Raw genomic sequence first — 25851 nt, 5'->3', positions numbered from 1 at the left:
GATAAATGATCTAGTTAATCTTGATTAATCTTGATTATCAAAGGAAATGTATCTTTTTATATTTTGGGACTATTTTACTCAGTTTTATCATCAGTCTACAGACAATCCACTTGAGCACGCCCCCATTTATTTTATTTTCTATTTGAGAACCATCTCATTTCATATGAGGAGTCACAGAGGAACCAAATAAGTTTGTTAATTTTCCTTTGAAAAACAAAACAAAACAACACCTCTTTCTTTGAAGTTAATGTTCCAATGATATTTTATTTTTGAACTGTATTCAATCTCCAATACATACTGGGGTTTTGTTTTTGTTTACGGCTGTGTTGGGTCTTTTATCTTGGCCACAAATAATGTAGTATTGAGTGTTGTATCAAAAATGGTAACTAGAAAAGGTCGATTAAATATAATGGTTGGGGGCAATGACATAGGAATGGCTTCTGCAGCAGTAGCTCCTGCTGCCTCAGCTCCAGTTTCATCAACAGTCAACACAGCCTTGTGGGTAACCTGAGAAGAAAGGAAGAAAATGTTTGGCGTAGAGAAAAATATTTCAGAAATGATGATAACTTGTTACACTGATCTGTGAGTTTGCACTACTAGGGCAGAGGTGGTATTCAGCAAGTTCTGATCAGTTCTGGAGAACTGGAAGCAACAATTTTGAGTATTTTGGAAAACCGGTAAATACTACCTCTGACTGGCCCTACCCCCATCTATTCTCTGCCTCCTGAGTCCCAGCTGGTCGGGAAGAAATGGGGATTTTGCAGTATTCTTTCCCTGGAGTGGGGAGGGAATGGAGATTTTACAGTATCCTTCCCCTGCCACGCCCACCAAGCCATGTCTACCAAACCATGAAATGCCACACCCACCAAGTCACACCCACAGAACCGGTAGCAAATTTTTTTGAATCCCATCACTGTACTAGGCCTATGTTAACTTCATATTGTTCCAGTTTTAGCCCATTCACTACTGAAGTGAGTGCTGACTGGATTCTCCTTAGGAAAGATTTTAAACCAGTGTTCTTCAAACGTAACAACTTCTGAAAGTTGAAGTCTAGACATGTTAAAGTTGCCAACTTTAAAAAAATGCTGAATTGGACCTTTGAGGGGGAAAAAAGAGGTATAATATAGTCATTCAAGGCAGAAAGGAGGGGGAGGAATCAAAGAAACCCCATTTGTTATTGGAACCTAACAGTACTGAAGAATCGTTCCAAAAGAAAATATTGTTGTTCAATATTTTGGCTTAAACAAAGTAGGGTTTATAACTAATGCATGTTTTGATCAAATCACTTTCAACACCATCTTCCAAGTAGAGAACAATTTGACATGGCCATCTTTGAAGCTTGGCATCCTCATGTACAGGTCAGGATTCTTGGGTCCAATGGTGTCCAGGGCTACTATTAGGCCTCTTCTAATTCAGCCACTGACAAACTGAAGAAGATTAAAATAGCCATTCTAGACACCATTTCCAACTTTCAAAAACATATTGCCAGGAGCCTTTTCAGACCCTTAACTGAGTTTCTTGCATTGTTAAATTGGATCTTCACAGTTCTGTGTTCTGTCCTTTCAAACAAAAGTTTTATATATATTTTGTGCTGTGCAAAGCTATGTATTTCACCAACTGGAACTGTGTAGCAACCTGATCAGTTTCGTTCTCTGCAGACATGGATAGGTCAGGCAAGTTTGCTGTTTATGTATATGGTAATTCATTTTTCTCTTCAGTTTCTTAATCTAGCAAATCCTTTTGATAACCACAAGAGAAATAGATGGAATGCATCCAAACAAACTGGATTTCTTCCCTTAGATATGTTGTAGTTGCTGCAATTCCTGTTTTATACACTTTGTTGTTGCCATTTTTTTCTGTATATCTTTTAAAAACTCAATTTCACTTTTCCTGTATTATTCCTGTGACTTTCTGGGTAAAGACATCTGCACTTTCATTAAGTGCTTTTCTTGATGAGTTAGTTTGAAGAAAAACTGAGCATGGGTAAGCTGCCATCTCAATCTTTATCCTTTTTGTAACGATGAACAATTGGAAAGATAATCTGATGCACACATGTTGTTTACAAAACAGCAATTGGAAGGGAAATTTCTTTTTTTGTAAGGGTGAGACTTTTCATTTGGTCCCCATCATTAACATTGCTGCTGTGAAATATGCATTCATTTTGCTGAACCCCTGGCTGAAATGATGCAAACAATATAAAAGTTTTACTTACTTTAGACAGTTTCAAAGGCTCCCCTGTGACTCCAGTGAGATCAGCACGATCAGTAAAGATTTCTGTAATGCCGAGCTGTGAGAGGGGTTCCTTTAAGCTGTACGTGGCTGAAATGCTAAACTTGGGAATGTAGACCCTTGCTGTACCCCTTCAGAAAGACAGAAAGACTTTTTCAATCTAGACATCACGAAGTTAAGAAGTACACCCAGTAAAATATATGTATGTATGTATGTATGTATGTATGTATGTATGTATGTATGTATGTATGTCCCTGTCCCTGTCCTGTCCCCCACCCTCCCTCTCTCTGTATGTGACAGCATAACTCTGAAAAGCCTCGAGCAATTTCAAGCAAACTTGGTACACAGATGACTTACTCTCTGGAAAAAAAATATTGTGGGGATAAGACACCCCTAAAACCCCTTGGGATGTGTAATCTGTTAATATACAACCTGTTGTGCCTTAAAATGGCTTCTATTGTACTGCTGTAAAATGGCTTATACTGGGCAGCGCAGTGGAGTTGTCATGGTAACAGTTTCACAGTACTCCACAAGGGAGCTCCCTCTGGTAAGGGAGGAAATCCAACATTAGAAATTACATTTGGTCTGGACATTTCCCCCCTATAAATAACTACCCAGCAATGCCGGGTTATTGGCTAGTACTTACTAAAATCAGTAAAACAAACACAAACAGAAGACATATAACAAAGCCATCATTGCCATATGTAAGCTGGATTTTTTAACAGAGAAATCCTTGGTATTAGTTGCTATCATAACAACCATTTTGAATCTGTTTAAAATATTTGACTGGAGACAACAGGAGTTGTTGACAAAATGAGTATCATACTTGATTGACTGATTGAATGAATCAATTTATAGGCTGCCCAACCTTACATGTTTCTAGGTGGCTTAAAACTAAGCTAAAACATCAACCTATAAGAAGGTCAAGCAAACAAAACACCATAAATAAATGAATTAATTAAAAAAAAACTCATCAGACCAAAATGAAACACAAGTTTCATTTTCATTACATCAGTTACTTCCCACTGGCTTGAAGAACTTTCAGCCAATAGTTAATACAAAGTCCTTGTAACAATTTGTTTAGTGACCATTCAAAATTACAATGGCACAGGAAAATGTGACCTATGATTGCTTTCCATGCTTATGACCATTGTAGCATCCCGATAGTCATGTGATCAAAATTCAGATTGGCTACTGTCTCAGATTTATGACAGTTACCCTATCCTAGAATCATGTGATCACCTTTTGTGAACTTCTGATTAACACATTTTATGGGGAAGCCAGATCCACTGAAGAACCATGTTACTAACCCAACAATTGCAGTGATTTGCTTAACAACGGTGGCAAAAATTATGTCACAAAATGTGGCAAAACACAGCAGTTCGCTTAGGAGCACAATTGCAGTTGTAACTTGAGGACTACCTGTATCCTTTTTCATCTGGATAATACTGAAATGCATTACAGTACGATTTTTGCTCTCACAATGTTACTCTTGTTCTGGTGTGCATTGTGGTCAGGCACAGAAATTTGAGTACATGTGCATTGGTCCAAAACTATTTTTTTTAACCACTGTTTATTACTGTTTTATTTCCACTATCACTGTCCAAGGTAGTTAGTATATGTGGGCTCTCTGTATTAGGACATGTCTGCTGATTGCCCAACCCCTGGGCTGCAACCCAGGATCAGACTGCGGCCGATTTGGAACCGAGCCGGGGAAGTGGCAAGCCAGTATACATACACGCATAGCTCCACTTGCATGAGTGGTTGGAGAACAGGTGCACACAATTCCATCTTGTGTGATCCCTCTTTCTCTCTGTCACAGTACAGAAAGATTGCTTAAAGAAGCAAAGAGGGGGAGGTGATTTACAGTGATTGTCCTGTGGTAGTGTGATTGTCATTTGCAACCTTCACAGCCAACTTCTAAAAAATAAAGTCAATGGGGAAGCTGGCAGGAAGTCACAAGTCATAGTCATAAACTAATTAGATTAATAGCTGTAGTTGGAATTGATGAACTGATGTTATCAATCTGATGATTCGCTTTACAATAGAGTTGCTGGTCCAAATTATGATCAGTAAGTGAGTACTACCTCTAATTTGAACTATTGATTTGATTCACATTGTTGTTTTAATCCAGTTTCCAGTGATCAATTTGATCTGGGAAAGGGAATTAATTTGCAGTGTCTGCATGGAACATCAAAATCTACAAGATGGTAACCATATCAAGTGTCAAAGCTCCACCACTTTTCTATCATGATGCCACACTCACCATCTTGCAGAATTTTACTTCTATGGCAGACCCAGATGCTGGCCTACCTGAGATTAATTAAGATACAGGAATAAAACTGAAGAGAAAGAAACAAGAAACAAGCAGAGTATCAGAGTATTATGAAGGGATCAAACACAACATTGTAAGGCCAAATGGGACTTGAGCAAATATATATTTATATTTTTTATGTAGAGGAGCTAGGGAGCCATTGCCCTCTGCTTTGTTCATGGTGGTGTGACGCTTCTGAGGTGGGATTGGCATCTCCTCACCAATGCCCCACACCTCTTCTACCATCATTCATTTCTCTAGGATGCTCTTTCACCACTTAAAACAATGGTGCAGAATTTTCCACAGGGACATATCAGTCTCTGAATGGCATGTCTTGAGCTATTTTGCAAAGGGATGAAGTAACATGAAACAAACAGGAAGGAAGAATAATTACTAATGTTGTTAAAAATTAGTGAGCAAATCTTCCACTCTCATACATGGGGGACAGTATCAAGGGAGGTACCTTTTGGAAGAGCATAGCACAGAATGCAAGGACACTAAATTGTTTTTTAGTTACCCTTTAAGAATATACTAACTATGGAGAAATATAGAAGCACTAAAAAGAAGTGTTACCTGTGTGCATTTTTTGCCCATCTGTTCAGAGTTTCTGTTGACAGACTGGCATCCAATTCTTTCTCTTTTTTAGGATCAGGCAAAACAAAAAATGTGGTGGCTGTACCATTGTAGTCTAACTGCAGTACTGTGCAAGACAGCTGATTATCAAAATAGGAGTAAAACCAACCGGTCCTATGCATCATTTGGACTTTGACAGTTGTGTTCTGATCCACAAAGAAGTCCTCTTCCCTTGTGAACTCTGGATTAAAAGGATTCTTCCAGTGTCCTAAAGAGAGAAAAAAAGGCCCACAGTAATGTTTGGATAAGAGTATCAATCCTGCATGAGGTGAATTAGGTTTGCCCTCAGGAAGATGCTGTGATCTTCTTTACTGAGGCAAAGAGGTGGTAAACTTGAACTAGTAAGATGCTCTGGATTCATTTGCTTATGCTGACCAACCCTTACAAAGCTGGGACCTATTTCTGCACATCCACAGCAAATGCTGCTTAGTTAGTGAATTAATGCAGCTGCTGTATTGCTGTCAGAAGAAAATGGCCAGGTACCTTCTTTCATGACACATTTTATTTCAATCTTGGTTGAAGAGAAAACACCCATTCTAAATTCTGCACAGCCTTATGGACTTTTACTGTTGAGATGTTCAGCCTGTGATCTTATATGAAGCAGAATTATTTAGAACAGTCAGTCCATTTCTCTTTTTCTTGTTTTTAAACTCTACAAGGATGCATTTTAGTTGCATTTGTAATCCAATTCTATGAAGAACAGGAATAATGTCCACTAGTCTGAGATATCAGTTATGCCACTTTGGGTAAGAGAGCTTTTCAGTGAATGTACTTTGTATTGATAAGAAATTACATTTTTTCCCTGAATTTGAGCAATTCCACCCCTCTTTCACCAAACTCAAAAAGGTTCGCTCTGTCTCAAAGAGTATCTTTGGATATTTCCTTTAGTGGAGGAATCATTCCTTTTCTCTGTGATGGTTACCTCGAAAGAATATGTAGTTTGTGAGAACAAAGACTGTTTCTGGGTTAAGATCCTTGACTAGTTCTGCAATTTTCCCATGTGTTTTTTCCTTTATATAATCATTGATCTGTTTTTCAGCTTCTTTTGGATCCTGAAACTTTGTGGCTTGGATTTCTGCTTCATAGAATTCCTTAATCTTATCTAGAAATGTCTGCAATGGTTGTATGCCTTCCTTTAAAAACAGGCCCTGTCCGATATCCAGCTTGTAATCCTCCTCTGAATGTGTGAGCAGATGGAGAAGTTCATGAAACCCCTGGTGGATCTCATCTTCCTGAATGTTTGTCATGTTAAAATCAAGGCCCTTTAAAATCTCTGCATGCGTGTTTGAATGTGTTCCCAATAACAGGACTGAAAGCAATATAGAAACGCTGCAGGGTGAGAAAACAACGTTCTCTCCATCTGATCTTGCAGCCAGTATTTTGTAGAGTTCAATTGCAAAATGATCAATATTGTGTTGGATCTTGATAGCAGCTTTGGGGTCATGATGATCGTGGTGATGATTGACATCATGGTGGCCATGGCTGACGAGGGAAAACACTATCAAGGCCAAACTCAGATGAATGATCCTGTTCATCTTGCCGGTAATTTATTCTGCAAAGGAAAATAGGGATAAAGAAGAGGGGTTTTATTTTATTTATAAACTGTGTTAGTAAAATTCATTTTCTGTACAGTCTTGCAGTATTTTGGTTTCTAGCTGAAGGTCAGCATTAAAGGATGTTGATGATAAATTGTTTTTTTTTTTAAAGTCAAGAATGTGGTAATATAAATTTATGCTCTACTTATTTCAAACCCATGTCATGTGGTAGTCGTGAACATTTTTGGTACATTTGGTACATATGTGTGTGTGTGTGTGTGTGTGTGTGTTGTGTTTTGTCAAAGAACCTGGTATGCCCAAATATGGGAGGGAGCATATTGCTTTTCAGCCCCACTCCAGGAGCCTTCCGGACAGAAATAAATGGAGCTGAAAGGCAAAAGGGTAGCAGCATGCTCCCTCCCATATTTGGGCATACCAGGTGTTTTGATAAAACACTTAATCATTCCCCTGGCTCAGCTGATAAGGGAGGAGAAGTTGTGGCTTAAAGGTTAATATAACTGCCTAACATGTAAAACAGCCCAAGATTGAACCCCAGCAAGGGTATGAATAGCTGATGAGAGCTAAATAGCTTGAAACAGATCTATATTAGTCTCCTTTCATTTATTTATCAGCAAAAATGCAACATACATAGATACATACATACATATTGGAGATTCTCAATCATCCAGGCCTTAGTTGTCACCAAAGGTGCTTTTCAACTGGTCTTTCTTGTTTTTTTCTTGAAAATGTTTCATTTCTCATCCAAGAGGCTTCTTCGCAGCAAAATATTTTCAAGAAAAAAACAAAAAAAGGCCAGTTGCCTTTTGAAAAGAACCCTTGGGACATACGTAAAGCCTCTGAGATTCATTTGTTTTAGGTTAGAAGGGTCTGAGTTTGCTGTAATACTGTAGATTGGGCTGAGTTTTTAAAAACCTGTCATTCATTTAAAAAAAAACTTCTACTGATAATAAAATATACTCATCTTCCAAATTTTTTCTTTTGTATGTTTTAATCCACCTAGTGTAAGGTGAAATAATGGCCCCACATAACCATGGGGAGGTAAAAAAAATTAAAAATAGAACACTAAACAGGATTAGGGGGCAACAGAAGAGCCACAAAGAGAAAAGAGAAAAATATACAATAATATAAAAAAACCAAAAGGTAAAAATCTTTGGTCTCTTGTATGCCCTTATCCAATTGGTTCCAATTAAAAAGAGGAAAAATAAAAAGTATAAAAATAAAAAAGGGGAACTAGAACAAAAAAAATTAGAATAAGGGAACAATTTCCAAATAAAAATATGTAAATATGAAAATATGAAAATGCAAAAGTTGTAGATAGAAAGAGAAAAAAAATATTTAAGTGTTCCTTGGTCCAATTCACTTAAAACAAGCTTGCAAAATGCTTCAAAAAGGAAAAGGGAGAGAGAGATGACTTCCGGTTTCCAAAGGCGATGGACGCTGGGCGTCCGCTGTTCGCCTCCTCGGTGGGCTCCTTTTAGGAGCACAGGTGGTCTTGGAGGGACCACCTGCCGTAGGGCAGCTTGCCGGAGCCCCTGGAATCAGCGGCAGCTGTGGGGGGTTTCTAGCCTTGCCTCAGGAGCCAGGGAGCGAAGGGGGTGCATAGCGCAGCTATCGGCTACCTGCGCCTTCGCCGAATGGATTCCGGAAGGAAATAATCAATTATAAGTTGCGGCAGAAATGCTGGAGGTGAGAAGTTTGCTCCAATCTCTTTTAACACCATTTAATTGATGAGCAGCAGCTTTTCGTAAATTGTGGATTCAATCTATTTGAAATTAAAAGATTGGAGGGTTTTTTTCTTTCACCCCCCCCCCCTCGCGTAAAGCGGGATTTGGACTATCTCTCAATCTCGGAATGGAGAGAGAGAGTAAAAAGTTGAATTTTATCACTGGTACTAATTATGTGAGAAAGATTTACATCACAATTGCAAGAGGTGATTGCTGAGTTGTTTTAAAAACTTTATGGAAACTTTTGATGGTTTGCTCCCTGGTTCCCTGTGAAAGGGGGAGGCAAGATGGCCTGCTTCCGTCTTCTTGTTCACTCTTATAAATGAAACTTGCCTTTTGAAACTACCTTTGAAGAAATTTCTGGCTTTATACTATTACTATCCCCTGAAGGTCTCTTGGAGCCCCTCCTGCTATGTGGTCTTTCTGGATTTGGATTATTTGATTTTCTTCTTTTGGCTTGGAACTGTGATTGAGGATTAACTTTCAATTCTGGGCTTGTCTGCCTCCATGGTCTCACCCAGCTGCACATTCCACAGATGCCATTTCTCTTCTATAAGATTTACAGTCATCCCTGAATTTAACAAATGGGGCCCAGAAAACCACCCCCTGGCAAGGCAGCCTCAGCGCCTACTTCTCTACATCCAGCCCAACGACTCAACAGACAAAAATTTCATCATTTCTACAACAAGAAGGGACTGGAGAGAGTTCAAAGGACTTATCTGTTACCCAAATGTTCCAGGCTCTTATGAAGGGACAAAATGAATTAAAAAAAGAGGTAGAAGGTTTTAAAGAACAGCTCAGAGATGTACAACAGCAAACAACAGAAAATGAACAAAGAATTGGTGTGCTGGAGGAGGGGGTGGTTGGGCTGAGGGAGGAGGTTAAGGCAGTTCAGAAGGGGAATAGAGAATTGGAAAATTTCATGATAAAGATGGAACTTGAAAGAATGTCCCTTTTTCTCAGATTCCAGAACCTACCGGAGACAGAAGATGAAGATCTTAAGGATACTATGTGTACAATCTTAGCAGAATATATTAAGAGAGATAAAGAACAGTTGCAGTGGGATATGGATCTGGTTTACAGGATCAATTCAGAATATGCTAGAACACATAATGTTCCAAGGGAAGTACACGTTAAATTTCTTAGGAAGACCATGAGGGGTGAGGTTTTAGGGGCCCAAAGGGGGAGACCACTAAACTATAAAGATAAAGAAATTGCCATTCTTAAACAAATTCCGAAAAAAATAAGAGATAAGAGGAGGAAGTATTCCTTCTTATCAAAGAAATTATATAACAAAGGAGTTTGGTTTAGATGGTTATTGCCAGAAGGAATGTTGATCTTCTGGGAGGGAAACAGAATTAGAATCAATACAGTTGTGGAGGCAGAGGCCTTCATTAAAAAACATAGTGCCCTCCTAGAGGACGAAATTATAAGAGGTAGTGAAAAAGGCGACAATACACAAGATATGAAGGAAGGAGGGGCTGTGGCTCTGCCAGAGGACAGGGGGGAGGGAGCAATATTGAAAAGACTCAGGTTACAAAAATAATTATATTTGAAATATCATTGTAATTGTTGATATATTAGAAAGTGGCAAAAGAGATGATTGAACATATGGTTGATACAATGTATAACAAGATGCTGTTTCTGCTTATCTTTTATCTTTTTTTTCTCTGTAAAAGTTGTGAGATTTGGAGAGATTTCTACCTTCAGCATGATGTAGCTGCCAAAAAATTTTGTATATCCACCTACCCTTTCCTATAAATGTTTTAAAAACCAATAATTTTTTTTAAAAAAAGGAAAAGGGAGACAGAAAGGAGTCACAGCTTCTATAAAAAAGTAAGGTAAACACTGCCACAAAAAGAAAGAAAGAAAAGGAGTTCAAAGCTGTTGGAGCCATTTGTTAGGGCATGTGAGGCATTGCCCTGTAGACTCCAGAGCACATGCGTGCACTGGCCAGCTGACTTTGGCCTTCTTTTAAGGCTGTTTTTCACCCTCTGGAGGCTTCCCTGAAAAACAAACCAATGCGCAAACCGGAAGTTTGGGAATGGACTTCCGGATTGCCCTTAGGGTGCTTTTTGCCCTCCGGAACCTTCAGGAGGCTATTGTAACAGAACACGTATGTACAATCCAGCGAAGATTCAGTCTGACAGCAGCCCTTTTATAGGGAGCTGTCAGACCCTTCGACCAATGAGATTAAACCTTTGTTCCCGCCGGAACAGAGGACCTTGTTAGAAACCATTATAACAGTTGCTAGTATCTAACAGTTGCAGTGGTGGGTTTCTACCGGATCGCACCGGATCGTGCGAACCGGTTGAAGAATGAACCCGGAAGTAATTTCCGGCCCCGCCCCCTTGGCGTTTTTTTTTTGCATCGGGGCTGACTCCCCGCCGCCACTGCTGTTCCTTGTCTTCTGGCCCGTTTCCCAACTGGCCTTTCCTCGCTTGGAGGGCTTTGGAGGGAAGCTTCTGCAGAAGCCCGGGTGAGTGACAACAAGTTCCCGCCGTTACGAAGTCTCGGAGGCTGTAATTTTCTGAGCTGTGCGCGCGCGCCTGTTTTCCACGGCGTGGAGCAGCAGCGAGGCTCTGCGAGGCCGGCAATGACTCAGGATGCCATCCGGGAAGACGAGGAACGCGAGGGGGGACCGTTGACGGCCTCTGCAATCATCGCTCGCCTCGCAGAGCCTCGCTGCTGCTCCACGCCGTGGAAAACAGGCGCGCGCGCACAGCTCAGAAAATTACAGCCTCCGAGGCTCAGAACGCTTCGGAGGGAAGCTTCTGCATAAGCCCGGCCGAGTGACAAGAAGTTCCCACCGTTACGAAGTCTCGGAGGCTGTAATTTTCTGAGCTGTGCGTGCGCGCCTGTTTTCCACGGCGTGGAGCAGCAGCGAGGTTCTGCGAGGCCGGCAATGACTCAGGATGCCATCCGGGAAGACGAGGAACGCGAGGGGGGACCGTTGACAGCCTCCGCAATCATCGCTCGCCTCGCAGAGCCTCGCTGCTGCTCCACGCCGTGGAAAACAGGCGCGCGCGCACAGCTCAGAAAATTACAGCCTCCGAGGCTCAGAACGCTTCGGAGGGAAGCTTCTGCAGAAGCCCGGGTGAGTGACAACAAGTTCCCGCCGTTACGAAGTCTCGGAGGCTGTAATTTTCTGAGCTGTGCGCGCGCGCCTGTTTTCCACGGCGTGGAGCAGCAACGAGGCTCTGCGAGGCGAGCGATGATTGCGGAGGCCGTCAACGGTCCCCCCTCACGTTCCTCGTCTTCCCGGATGGCATTTGGAGTGATTGCCGGCCACACAAACCTCGCTGCTGCTCCACGCCGTGGAAAAAAAGCGGGCGCGCACAGCTCAGAAAATTACAGCCTCCGAGGCTCAGAACGCTTCGGAGGGAAGCTTCTGCAGAAGCCCGGGTGAGTGACAACAAGTTCCCGCCGTTACGAAGTCTCGGAGGCTGTAATTTTCTGAGCTGTGCGCGCGCGCCTGTTTTCCACGGCGTGGAGCAGCAACGAGGCTCTGCGAGGCGAGCGATGATTGCGGAGGCCGTCAACGGTCCCCCCTCACGTTCCTCGTCTTCCCGGATGGCATTTGGAGTGATTGCCGGCCACACAAACCTCGCTGCTGCTCCACGCCGTGGAAAAAAAGCGGGCGCGCACAGCTCAGAAAATTACAGCCTCCGAGGCTCAGAACGCTTCGGAGGGAAGCTTCTGCAGAAGCCCGGGTGAGTGACAACAAGTTCCCGCCGTTACGAAGTCTCGGAGGCTGTAATTTTCTGAGCTGTGCGCGCGCGCCTGTTTTCCACGGCGTGGAGCAGCAACGAGGCTCTGCGAGGCGAGCGATGATTGCGGAGGCCGTCAACGGTCCCCCCTCACGTTCCTCGTCTTCCCGGATGGCATTTGGAGTGATTGCCGGCCACACAAACCTCGCTGCTGCTCCACGCCGTGGAAAAAAAGCGGGCGCGCACAGCTCAGAAAATTACAGCCTCCGAGGCTCAGAACGCTTCGGAGGGAAGCTTCTGCAGAAGCCCGGGTGAGTGACAACAAGTTCCCGCCGTTACGAAGTCTCGGAGGCTGTAATTTTCTGAGCTGTGCGCGCGCGCCTGTTTTCCACGGCGTGGAGCAGCAACGAGGCTCTGCGAGGCGAGCGATGATTGCGGAGGCCGTCAACGGTCCCCCCTCACGTTCCTCGTCTTCCCGGATGGCATTTGGAGTGATTGCCGGCCACACAAACCTCGCTGCTGCTCCACGCCGTGGAAAAAAAGCGGGCGCGCACAGCTCAGAAAATTACAGCCTCCGAGGCTTCGTAACGGTGGGAACTTGTTGTCACTCGGCCGGGCTTATGCAGAAGCTTCCCTCCAAAGCCCTCCAAGCGAGGAAAGGCCAGTTGGAAAAGGGGCTTTGCTCCTGCTCCGGGCTGGAGGCTTCCCTCCGAAGTCTTAGGATGTTCTGAGGAGCCCCTCAAGGAAAAACGCCGCTGCCAGGTAGTTAAAAGTACCTCTCTGATTCTGTCAGACTCTGTCAGTCTCTCTCTGATTCCCTCTCTCACTCCCTCTCTGTTCCTCTCTCTCTCTGTCTGTCTGTCTCACTCACACACACACACTGTGGTCACCTTGTTGAGTGTTCCAATCACATTTGAAACACTCAACAACTGGCTTGCATTTATGGTATTTTGCAGCATTCTGCAGTCATAGGACCAAAATATATGGTTAAAAGCATATATTTTGGTCCTATGACTGCAGAATGCTGCAAAATACCATAAATGCAAGCCAGTTGTTGAGTGTTTCAAATGTGATTGGAACACTCAACAAGGTGACCACAGTGTGTGTGTGTGAGTGAGACAGACAGACAGACAGAGAGAGGGAGTGAGGGAGGGAATCAGAGAGACTGACAGACAGACACACACACACACACACAGAGACAGAGAGGGGGAGGGAGGGAGAGAAAGATAGAGAGACACACACAGAGTGAGTGATTAAGTGAATGAGTGAGAGACAGACACACCCAAATACACAGAATGACAGAGAGAGAGGAAGGGAGGGGAGAGAGACAGAAGGAGAGACAGAGACAGACACACACACACACACACATACACACAGAGTGAGTGAGAGACAGACAGACACACACACACAGAGTGACAGAGATGGGGGAAGGAGGAGAGAGAGACAGAGATACAGAGAGAGAGACAGACAGATAGACACCCAGAGAAAATGACAGAGGGAGACAGAGAGGGAGAGAGAGAGAAAGAGCCAGAGAGAGAGAAAAAAAGAAAAAGAAAAAAAGAAAGTGGGAGAGAGAGATGAAAGAAAGAAAGAAAAAGAACTTATGACCACAATTGAGCCCAAAATTTTGGTTGCTAAGCAAGAGCATCGTTAAGTGAGTTTCACCACATTTTCCAAGTTAGCCATGCCCACCTGGTCACATGACTGCCAAGCCACTCCCACCAGGTCACATGGCCGGCAAGCCACTCCCACAAAGGAGGCCACACCCACAGAGTAGGTTCCAAAAAAATTTGAAACCCACCACTGAACAGTTGCCATAGTTGTCTACCCCTGTTTTAGATTCTGTATGTATATTTTGTCAAATGAAAATAGTTTTCCTCTCCTGCCTATACTTTTAAGTTTTATATAAAACCTTTTAATATGTAAATGCATCTGCTCTACTCTTTATTAATGATTAATATATAAAGTTCTACACATCTTTGTTTTTAATGTAGACTTAAGATGTAAAATGTACTAAATAAAGACTAATTTTCTCTGCCACTTTCCTTTGTAAATATTCAGGTAATCTGAATTCCTTTTACATACACCAGTTCAGAGCTTCAATTTGCATTACAATGAAAATTGCTTTTTTTTTGTATCCTAAGAGAGATCAGTGGGGAGATCTCTCTCTCTCTGTGTCTCTCTCCCCTCCCTCCATCCCTCCCTCTCTCTCACACACACACTCCACATATACCCCATATGATTTATGCAAATTTGAAATCTATTCACTCTTTTTGTTGCTTTTTAAATAATATTTTCTTTTCAGTTAATGCACAAATATTTATTGTAGTGAAATAGTATAAGCAATTAAAATGATATTTTATAGAATTCCAAATATAGGACTACAAATTATAAACATGATTGCCACAAATAACATTAGAAGCCTCTTCCACTTTATAAACTTTGTAAACTACATGAAAAGACAAACAAGCTCAATGCAGTGACTTTAAACCCACACCTCCACCCCATGAGATTACTCACTGTATATACGGAGAACTTTCATTCATTCAAATAGGTCTCTTATCCTTTTTCTTCTGCTATTTATACACATCAGATTACAGAATGGTGTGGAAATACTCACTTAAGCATTAACTAAAGGTATACAGTCATCTTTATTTTAAACATTGCCTAAAGATTGGCAAACAAAAAAAGGCTTTTTCAGCAATAGAGTTGAAACTAGAGTTGTTTTTAACTGTTTTATGTTTGTTCGTGGCCCAGGATTACTTGCTTGAGATGAGCAGGCATAGCAATTAGACAGAAATCAGATGATAGGTAGGTAGGTAGGTAGGTAGGTAGGTAGGTAGGTAGGTAGGTAGGTAGATAGATGATAGATAGATAGATAGATAGATAGATAGATAGATAGATAGATAGATAGATAGATAGATAGATAGATAGATAGATAGATAGATAGATAGAAAGGCAGGCAGGCAGGCAGGCAGGCAGGAAGGCAGGCAGGCAGGCAGGCAGGCAGGCAGGCAGGCAGGCAGGCAGGCAGGCAGGCAGGCAGGCAGATAGACATAACTTGCTTAGATATAAAGGATGAACAACATACCCAATAAATGGTAAAAATGGTGTCTGTGGAGATGTGTGTGTGTGTTACAGACATGACACACAATGACGATGATGATGATGATGATGACAAAGATGGTATAGAAATTCATTAGATTTACTGTTTAGTAAAACAGTATGCATTTGATCTACCCATCTGACCATTACTCTGTTCTTTTGACAGGGAAGAAAACATTTCATCTTCTCCCTTTTTAATATTTTTCTATTTGTCTTGGACTTGATAGTTTTTAAATGGAAGAGGAAACTTTCTATTGTTCTCCTAACTTCCTGCCCAGTACTGGACATAATCTGCAGCCTATGTTCATACAAACTGAACTCCCCACATAGTTGGGTGTTCAGAAATGAATTGTTCATGCATGTTGCATGTGCTGCTACATACTGCAATGCATGTGTAATAATTGCTTGTTTAATAGATGTAAACTAACTCAATCCCTACAAATGAAGAGGAATCCTGGGTCCTCATAAACACATTTTGCACGTACTTTCACGTCACAGAAATATTATCTGTATGGTTGCCAGATTGATTGGCAAGTGAACACAGATCCATTTTTTTTTAATTTTAGTTCACACATCAAGCATTTGGCAGGATGGAAAAGAAAGAAATAATTCAATACATTCCATGCTCCATTATAATTTTCCTATAGTTAGAATGCTTCAACTAGATCACAATTAGAACAGAGAATAGAAATCATTGTACAGTATTTCTTTTAGATTTATAGCCCCCAACACCAAACCTAAATATTTAGAATGGAATGTTTAGAATCCTATTAAAGTATTAGACTCCTACTAAATAATTTTTTAAAAAGCTGTCGTTGAAGAAAATCCTGTACTTATGAATTAATTTATAATTTTTTTTTTAAAAAAATCAAATTTATGCCTCTGTGTGTGTTGCAATTATATATTAACATTCAGAATCTCACACCATCAAAAACTATAATAACAATAATATTGAAAGTATAAAAACCCAATCATCAAAAATGGGAAGATCTGCATTTCAGAATGCATTTGGAATCAGCCCACAACTGATCAATCTATCACAATAAAATCATTTTAAGAGACTTCTGGAAGGTGACTATAGTTAGGCTCAAACACATTTTTCATAGGAGGCCATTCAACAACACTGGGAAAATGTCATAAAAATAGCCTCCAATCTTCTGCTCCTCTGACATCCCAAAAACATGGAACAATAGCTTTTCCTCTGAAAATGGAAGAGAGTCAGCTCCTGTCTAAATGATAAGTTATAATATTCAATCCAGTGGTGAGATTCAATTTTTTTTTACTACCAGTTCTGTGGGCGTCGCTTGGTGGGTGCAGCATGGCTTGGTGGGTGTGGCTTTGTGGGCATGGCAGGGGAAGGATACTGTAAAATCTCCATTCCTTCCTGATCAGCTAGTACTCAGGAGGCAGAGAATAGATGGGGGTGGAGCCAGTCAGAGGTGGTATTTACCAGTTGTCCGAACTGCTCAAATGTTCCGCTACGGGTTCTCCAGAATTGGTCAGAATCTGCTGAATACCACTTCTGATTCAATCATAAGAATGTTCCTGCTGGATGAAACCAAGGCCTTTTAAGAATAGTAGCCTTTTTTTTTGTTTTTCAGTAGCAATACCAGTAATGTATTGGAAGTGCAGAAGATGTTCCTTAGTGCAGCATGAGTATTTTGTGCCTGTTTCTTAATCAGATTAGGATGACTCTGAACATACAAACATTATTTAGCAGCATGATTAATAGTTATGGTTAGGTTGTCAATGAATTTGCTATGACTTAGTTTAACTGACTTGGGGCCACGATCATTCTATTCTACAATTGGGAAATTAAATCGATTAGAATCTTATAAATATTGGAAAAGTTTATATAATACAGACTGGAGAAGTTAAATAATTGAAATGTTTGAGGCACTTTCATATATGTTATAAAAAAACTGCATTAAAAATATTATTTAGTAAGACATATGACCGCAAGAACTTAAACCAGCTGGATTATTTACTGAAAGCAGAACAAATAACTGTGAACTGATACCAGTTCAACCAGCCATAGATATTTGTTTAGTTGAGTAATAATTAGCAACTGAGTTACAGAATTCCAAGTAAGATAGAGAACACTGAAAGATTTACAAATGGCAGGGCTTAACCCTAAATAATTTGGTTATATCATCAGAAATTCTATTAGTGATAGTCCAAAGGCCTCTCAAAGGGAGCAGGATAGGAAAGACTCTGAAGGAAGAGACACTTCAAGAAATCATCTAATCCAATCTCTTGCCCAGTACTAGAATTCACAATTACAGTACTGAGCACTGACTAATATCCATGTAGGTTCTGTTGAAATAGATCCAGTGAAGGAGAGTCCATCATCTCCCAGGGCAAGATGTTCCATTATTGAATAATTATTATCTTTAGGAATTATTTGTTATGCCCAACAGAAATCTATTTCTTATAGCTTAAAGTTATTATTTCTTTTTATGTCTTATAATGCAACTTTGAACAATTCTGCCTTGCTTCTACATTACAACTATTCAGATACACGAAGACATACATTTTGACTCCCAACATCTTCTCTATAATAATTATACGCAGTGTTTTCAACCATCCTTGTTTTTCATTCTAGACTTCTTATCAATAGAAGATAATATTTATAGCTTAGGGTTGAACTGTAGGGTCCAAGAGCTTGGTTGTTTGCCTGAAGATGTTTCATTATCCGATTAGGTAACGTCTTCAGTGCTAGTGAGGGCAGAGTTTGCCCCTTGTTTATAAACTTGTCCTGGCAATGTTGATGTGGATGTGATTTTCTTTCTGGTAGTGCCTTGATTAAAGTACTGTTATCTTCTTGATTGTTTGTCTGGTGTTAATCCCTGCTTATCTGGGTTTTTGTTGCTGGAGAGGATGTATTCTTGTCTTTTTGTATCCTTTTTAAAAAAACTTTTTTAATAGTTTTTTTTTAATGGTCTGTAAATTTGGTTTATTTCTATGTGTTTGTTGATGGCTGATTTGTCTGAGTGCCAAGCTTGCAGAAATTCCCTAGAATTTTTGGATTTAGCTTGTTCTGGGATGTTCACAGTTTCCCACTGAAACTATGGTTGTGTCTGTTCATGCGTTTTGGAATTGCAAGCATACTTCTATTTCTAATGACTAGTCTGCTTCAGGTTTAGTCCTTGATTTTTTGTTTGTTTAAAAACTCCTTGGGCAAACTCAAAGTAAAGCTGAGCAGTAATAAAGGAGTTGTTTTTGAGGGGATACCAGACTATATAAACTAAGGATGATGGAGAATATCAACAGCAGTGAGATCTTCTAGCTGGGGAAAGTCACCAACTGGAAGTGAAGCTGCAGCCAGGAAAAAGAACTGGGATTATTCACTGAATGCAGTGTTCCTCAGAAACAAATGCCAGAAATCCAATTCTAATATGAAATTCCTCTTGGGAAGCCTCAGCTTGTCAGCCTCTTCTTGAAATAGTGTACTTGGCATCAATCCAAGAAGAGAGGCTGAAAAAGGTGAGGACGTTCCTTATCTTATTCTTCTGAGTCGCTTCTGAGTAATATCTTGTTTCCCAGAGTTTGAACAATGTTTCAACTCCTTTTACCTAGGTAACAGACCCAGCATATTTCCCTCAAGCTCATTTTCCTTGCAGGTAATTCTCATTTTACAACTACAATTGGGATCAGAATTTCCATTGTAAGTCAGTGAGGTCATAAAGCAAGTCATCATGTGACAAGGCCTGATTTATAGCCATTTTTTACTGCAGCCATTAAGTGAATCGCCACATTCATTAAGCAAATAACATGGTCATTAAGTGACTCCAGCTTTCTTCATTGAAGTTGCTTGCTGGAAGAGTCACAAATTGCAAATGTGAGACCAAGGGATGCTGTAATCAGTGGTAAATGCAGGCTGTATCCCAAACAGCTGAATGGTATTCACATGACCGTGACAGTGGCATGATAGTGGTAAGTGTAAGGATAGGCCGTAAATCACCTTTTCCCAAACCATCATAAGTTTGAACTGCTGCTGAACAAATATTTCTAAGCCGGGGACTACCTGTAATCTCTATGATAAGGCATCATTTGCAAAGAATCATCTTATGTTGGTCTGAAGATACTTTCTTCTGTTGTTCCACCTCTCTTTCCAGCCTTCGGTCTTTTCTACTCCCCTACACCTTAGTATGGCATTCTTTCAAAAGTTTTCCTTATTGTTTTAATGTAAAATGTTGATCATATTTGTTATGATTTTATCTTTTATTAATACATTCTGTATTTTATTTTGATATTATCTGGCCTGAACAGATAAAAAAAGCATTAGGCTAGTTATCAATTTCCAAGCAGAGGTGGGTTGCTCCTGGTTCAGCCTGGTTCGGCCGAACTGGTAGTGGAATTAAGGCCTAGGTCACAGAACCAGCAGTGACCCAGGCCTGCCACACCCCTTAACCGGTTCCATCATTGTCACTGGGCCGCCGCCATTTTGTTTTTTAGTGACTGCGCGGGCACAGTTCACTGTAAATTGTTCTGTGCATGCGCGAAGAACAATTTACATTGAACAGTGCGCACACAGGTTGCACACAGGTTGCAAACCAGTAGTCAAACCGGCAGCAACCCACACCTGCTTTCAAATATGTGTCATTGGATATGAATCCAATAACACAAGATCTTCAGCACCTCATAATCCATTGTCCACAAGGAGCCAATCAAGATAACATAGAGCTTAAGGATTTCTTTATCTACCCTCTTAATCTATACTGTAATGATTGCTGTGTAGTAGAAGAGCAGGCAGAGCTGGAGGGTGGAGTTACACGTGTCATTAGTTTAGAATCCTTATGTTGCCAGAAGAGATCCAAGTTAGTTCTGACAGTTGACTAGATTCTTGTGTATAGACTTGAATAAATAATTTATGCTGCAACCTTTATGAATAGCCCTGCTTATTTGCGCCTGACATCCTGCACTTTGTCCATTGGGTTATTAATGTATTTTCTATTAATAAACCTCATTTTTCTAATAATTATAAAAACTGTTTCCCTAATCATTGCTCATATCAGATTCCCAATTTCAGAACTGTTATTTCTCTCTTTAAAATACAGACAGAATTTCATCAATTCCATATAAAATTTAGCCATCAAAAAGGACAAGGATATTCTGCCAATGGGCAGCCCAGTCACCTGATATTTGGGGAAATGGTGTAGGAAAAGGCTTTAATTTAGTGATCTGACAAGATCAATTCATAAGCTGCATTTTCCTCCAGCAGATATCCATTCATGAAAAATTGGCTGTTCAGTTACAGAGGTTGGGTAAATGGTGTAAGAAAAGTCTTAGTGGTGGAAAGGTAGATGGGTGGATGTATAGCTGGCTGGCTGGCTGGCTGGAGGAGGGAGGGAGAGAGGAAAGAAGGAAGGGATTTTAAATATGATTTTATTAACAAAATCTCATAGAGGAGACAAAGTAATTGAAAGGAATGTTTAAATTTGTGTTGCTGTCTTTGACCTGCGATCAGCTGGTTCAGCAATCTATAGCATTTATTTAAGAAAGTGAAAAGGATTCAAATTCTGTTGAGGAGTGTGACTGTTAATCTAAAGAAATCTTTCAGTTAATTAGAGTGAAACTGTGTTCTCATTGTTTTATATGGGATTTATTTTATTTTTATTTTAAAATATTTTTTAAAAACCATGCCTCTGGACAGATTATCTGCATATTGGATTGTCAGCAGCATTTAGCGGGGATTATCCACCTTTCCACTCTTGCAATCCTGCGGTGAAAAACAGTGTTGCAGGAATACAAAGTACAAAGATCATTCAAATTATTTCAAGTTTTGTTCCAAAGGAACAGTTACCTCAAAAACCTTTCTGTGAGACTGTTTCATTCTGGATTGAAAACATATTTTATGAAGATTCATACCTACCGTAATCCCTGATAGCATCATATTTAGAACAGGAATCTGTGTAGTTAGAGATCAGTTGTGACACAGAAATATTTATAGTTCCTCTTTCTGCTGTTATTTATTTCTGAATATAAAAGAGTCGTCATGCTTAAGCCAAAAATGTGTTTATTTCCATATTATGTACAATGTATACACTTCTGTCATACTCCATATACCTGTATGTGCTTAAAGGCTTGTTATTGTCCAGACATTTCCTAACTCAAAAATATTGTACTGAGATGTGGCAATTAGAATTGTCCTTTCCCAACAGTAGAAATTAGCTTCAGATTTTCAAATGGTAGTACAAAAGGTTAACCTACAAAATAACTGAGCTTAACAACAATTTTATTGTAAAACATTTTGAACATGTTTTCTTACTTTTCTCACAAAAAAAATGGCTTCCATCAATTATAATGAAATTGCAGGTTCTCTTCTATTAGTCCGGACTAGCCATTGCTTTTAGGGAGGTATTTTTATCATTACCTGAACAGAATGGCATATTCTAATATTTATTCTTCAGACGGATTCATAATTCTCCCCATAAAAATAATGCTGTCCGTTGCCTTAGCCACACCTATCACCACGAAAGGTCTGTTAAATGTGATAGAAAGTGAAGGTTTGATTCTAGCAGAACGTAGCATAAATTGTATAGCAGTGATGGCTGCTGCCTCTGTACCACCCTCATGAATGTTCAGCATAGTTTTATGAATGGCCTGCAGGGAGAAAACAGTTTTAACCAATGAAAGCTTTACCTTACATTAGTCACTGATGAATATCGTAATAATCATTGTCTGAGGATCCTTGAAGTAACTCTTCTGTTTGACACAATCATTTTCTATATTAAGACATCTCACTTTGTATACCAAAACTTTAAAAAAAATGGGGGGAGCGTGAATTATAGGTTTGGAAAATATATTGTGAAATAAATTAGCAGGGTCAATGCTTTGGCATCATGGAAGGTCACCACATCCAATTTATGAGGGGAGTTTGGGGGAAAGAGTGGGAGATGTGTCTTTGTACATATGCCCGTGACACAAACATATGGGCCGATATTTATTTTGATGATTTCTTTTTGTGTTGGAAGCTGTTAAATAAGGGTTTTTGTGTTCATGAGTTGAAGAGGATCTGTGTCAACTAGGGAAAAGACTTTGAATTTTCTTTTAAATTTGTGCATCTTTTAATTGATAGAAAAACGGGATGGAAGCAGTCCCACAAATAACCTGAACCAGTGGTGGGTTCCTAACCAGTTTACTACCAGTTCGCTGAGAGGGTGTTTTGCGTGCACGGTGCTCACTTCGCTTGCTTGTGCGCCCGCCGTGCCTTGCTGTGTATTGCTGTGCATCCGCAGTTGACGGAAAACTGCTGCACATGCGCTGAAACATGCCGGCGATGGGAGAAGAGACCAGGGAAACAATTTGGGGGTGTGGCAGGCATGGGTCACTGCCGGTTTCAGTGGCCCAGGCCGCCATACCACTACCAGTTTGGTCGAACTGTCTGAACCAGTAGGAACCGACCACTGACCTGAATCCATGCAACCATGGGCTTAAGAAGTGACAACCATTCAAAGTCTGGGAGTCAGTGCAGCTTGTGGAATAGAAGTGTGACATGGGTGTATCCATAACTGCCCATGCCACTGCATTCTGGATCAGTTATAGTTTTCAGATAATCTTCAACTGGTGTGCCCAAAAGGTTGTGGACAACACTCCCCACCACCCTCATCCAGTTATGGCTGCCACCAGTTTTGTTTGAAAGAGGCACACAAAGCCAAGCTAGCAATGGATTGCTCAACCTATATTTAGCTGTAGAATTCCATTTGAGAGGGAGTAACCTTTTCTACTTTGGTGTCCCTCAGTTTCTCCCTTTCTCTCTCCCTGTTTCTCCTTAGCTGATATAGGCTACCCTTTCCATGTCAATTTGAGCATTTTAAAAAAAAAGTTAGCCATAAAATTTATATACATTTGAGGGCATATTACTCCAAATTTTTGTTTTCATATTACTCCAACCTTTTTGTTTGCAGCTTTGTCTAAATTGTTCATTTTTAACTTAAAAATGTATTTCTGTATTCTGTGCATTTTATGCATTGGTATCAAATGCATTTTTTTAAAAATGGCTGTATTGCTATCAGAGAAATGACTTGATTTCAGCTCGTGGTATGATTTAAAATTGTAAAATTGGAGAAGCTATGATTAAAATGTGAAGTAATTTTATTTCCTGAGCAGGGGGTTGGATTAGAAGACCTCCGAGGTCCCTTCCAACTCTGTTATTGTATTCCATTCCTTATTACTCACAAAAAGGCTAAAAGCTGAAGAATTGTATATCAGTAAGAGCTTCCTGAAAGAACTTTTTTAAAAATAAAATAAAAGCCGATTTGGTATAGTGGTTAAGGCATCAGACTAGAAACCAGGAGACCATGAATTCTAGTTCTGCCTTGGATGTAGCTGTGTGACCTTGGACTAGTAGTGGGTTACGACCGGTACGCCCTGGTACAGGCATACTGGTGTCTGCTGGGAGCACCAGGTACCGTTCCAGTATGATGCTCTGGAGGCCCCCCCCACCCGTCCATGCTCCTTACCGGTATTTGAGCTCTTCGGGGCTTCCACACACACACACATGGAGCATACAGCGCCTGCGCAACACTCCGTCAAGCAGCTGGAGCATTGCGGAGGCATCATGGAGCATCACAGGCGGTAAGTACACATGCGTATGCTGCACGTGTGTGCGCGCGTGCTGCTTGCGTTCATGTGGTAGACGCCCGGACCCGTTGCACCCTACCGGTTACAACAGGGTTCAGAACCCACCAGTGCCTTGGACCAGTCACTTTCTCTCAGCCCTAGGAAGGAGGCAATGGCAAACCACTTCTAAAAAACTTTGCTAAAAAAACTGCAGGGACTTGTACAGACAGTCTCCAAGAGTGAGACACAATTGAGCAGAAAAAGGAGAAAAGAAGAAGCAATACAATAGAAGCTGTTCTCAAGAGTTCTTCACCTTTTCTTAGACGGAGGCTAGAACTAACTTTTTTTTCAGATTCCTTGGCATAAAGCCTGATGAATAAAGAGGTTTTTTTTGAAAATATTTGATTCAAGGAAAAGGGCAATATACCAGTCACCAACCTCATTCCCATACGTACTTTTGAAACCTTCAGATTGCATTCTCCAGTGATTCCAGATAAGTCACTAGTATCGTTAAAGACAGCCGTCACTCCCATTCTTTGTAACAAGTCTTTGACGTCATAAATTGCAGAAATGTTAAATTTAGGAAAGTGCAGATTTATATTTCTGATTAACCAAAATGGAGAAAACAAATATTATATACATACACATATATACACACATACATACATACATACATACATACATACATACATACATACATACATCAAATAAATAAATTTTCTTATTTTATTTAAGAAGAAAATAGGAGGAGAAAAAGGTGAGAAAAATCGATAACAAAATGAATTAACAATGCCTCTTTTCCAAGATGCCTCACATATAATATGTTGGGGAAAGTTCTACAGGAAAGAGATCACTCTTTCTTTATAAATTAAAAACTAATTAAGTAAGAACACTCCGCTATGTGAATCACGTTGATACACTAAACCAGTTTCAGCTCCTTTATTTAGACAGGGTTGCAGGCAGAAATGCCATCAGAGAGAGATAGCTGGTATGTCCTTATTCATTCTCTCTCTCACCCTCCCCCCTTCTTTCTCCCTCCCTCTCTCTTTCCCTCCCTCCCCACATGAATACTGTCATCAAAATTGTTGGTCAACTATCTAGAATACCATCTTTACAAATTCCATAGTTATATCTCATTTAGGTCTAAATAATTGTTTAAAATTAAAATTATTTGGTGCTTACCCATACAGGTAGTCCTTGACTTACAATCACAACTGAGCCCAAAATTTCTGTTGCTAAGTGAGATATTTGAGGTTCCTGATGGAGCCTGGGACTTTTCCTGAATCCTTTGCTCACAACTCAACCGAAGCCCTAGTGGAAGCCTGGGATAGGGCGGCCGCTGGGGCCTTGGATCGCATTGTGCCTTTGCGGCCTCTGACCCGGTGTCGATCCCGGGTGGCTCCCTGGTTTACCAAGGAGCTCTGGGAGATGAAACGCCGGAAAAGACGCCTAGAGAGTGGCTGGAGGGCCAGCCGGTCCGAATCTGATCAAACACTAGTAAGAATTCATATTAAATCCTACTTAGTGGCGATGGAAGCGGCAAAACGGCAACATTTTTCCGCTCTTATCGCGTCCGCAGATAACCGCCCAGCCGCCCTGTTCAGGGTGACCCGTTCCTTACTTAACCAAGGAACTGGGGAAGACCCCCTGCAGGGTAGGGCTGAAGAATTTGTTCAGTATCTGCAGGATAAAATCGCTCAGATCTGGACAGGCTTGGACTCTGACTGGGTAGATTTGGGCGAGCTGACGGTGATGAATCTTGAGGAGACAATCTGGGATGAATTTGACCCTGTGACCCCCAAGGGCATGGACAGGATTATGGGGAGACTCAGTGCTGCCACTTGTGTGCTGGACCCATGTCCGTCGTGGTTAGTTTCGGCTTCCCGGGAGGTGACACGAGGCTGGCTCCAGGCGATTACCAACACTTCATTGAGAGAGGGGTTCTTTCCCACCGCCTTGAAGGAGGCGGTGGTGAGGCCCCTCCTTAAGAAGCCTTCCATGGACCCAGCTTCTTT

At 40.9% G+C, this 25851-nt stretch overlaps 1 protein-coding gene across 1 annotated transcript in view; it reads right to left on the bottom strand.

Annotated features, from left to right (window-relative positions):
- Positions 1-233: 233 nt before the first annotated feature.
- Positions 234-25851, bottom strand: part of LOC309386001 (uncharacterized protein) — a 31191-nt gene continuing 5573 nt past the window's right edge. Inside the window, exons 3-8 of the mRNA XM_081940896.1 lie at positions 24292-24439; positions 21687-21877; positions 6099-6724; positions 5117-5384; positions 2213-2360; positions 234-507 (exon numbers count right to left, since the gene is read on the bottom strand). Coding sequence (XP_081797022.1) covers positions 316-507; positions 2213-2360; positions 5117-5384; positions 6099-6724; positions 21687-21877; positions 24292-24439 — 1573 coding nt within the window. The 3' untranslated portion in view covers positions 234-315. The remainder of the gene's footprint in view (positions 508-2212; positions 2361-5116; positions 5385-6098; positions 6725-21686; positions 21878-24291; positions 24440-25851) is intronic.

Source organism: Natrix helvetica, assembly GCF_964273705.1.
Source record: "Natrix helvetica genome assembly, chromosome: 1".
Taxonomy (NCBI): Eukaryota; Metazoa; Chordata; class Lepidosauria; order Squamata; family Natricidae; genus Natrix; species Natrix helvetica.
This window is presented reverse-complemented; position numbering and strand designations above follow the sequence as displayed.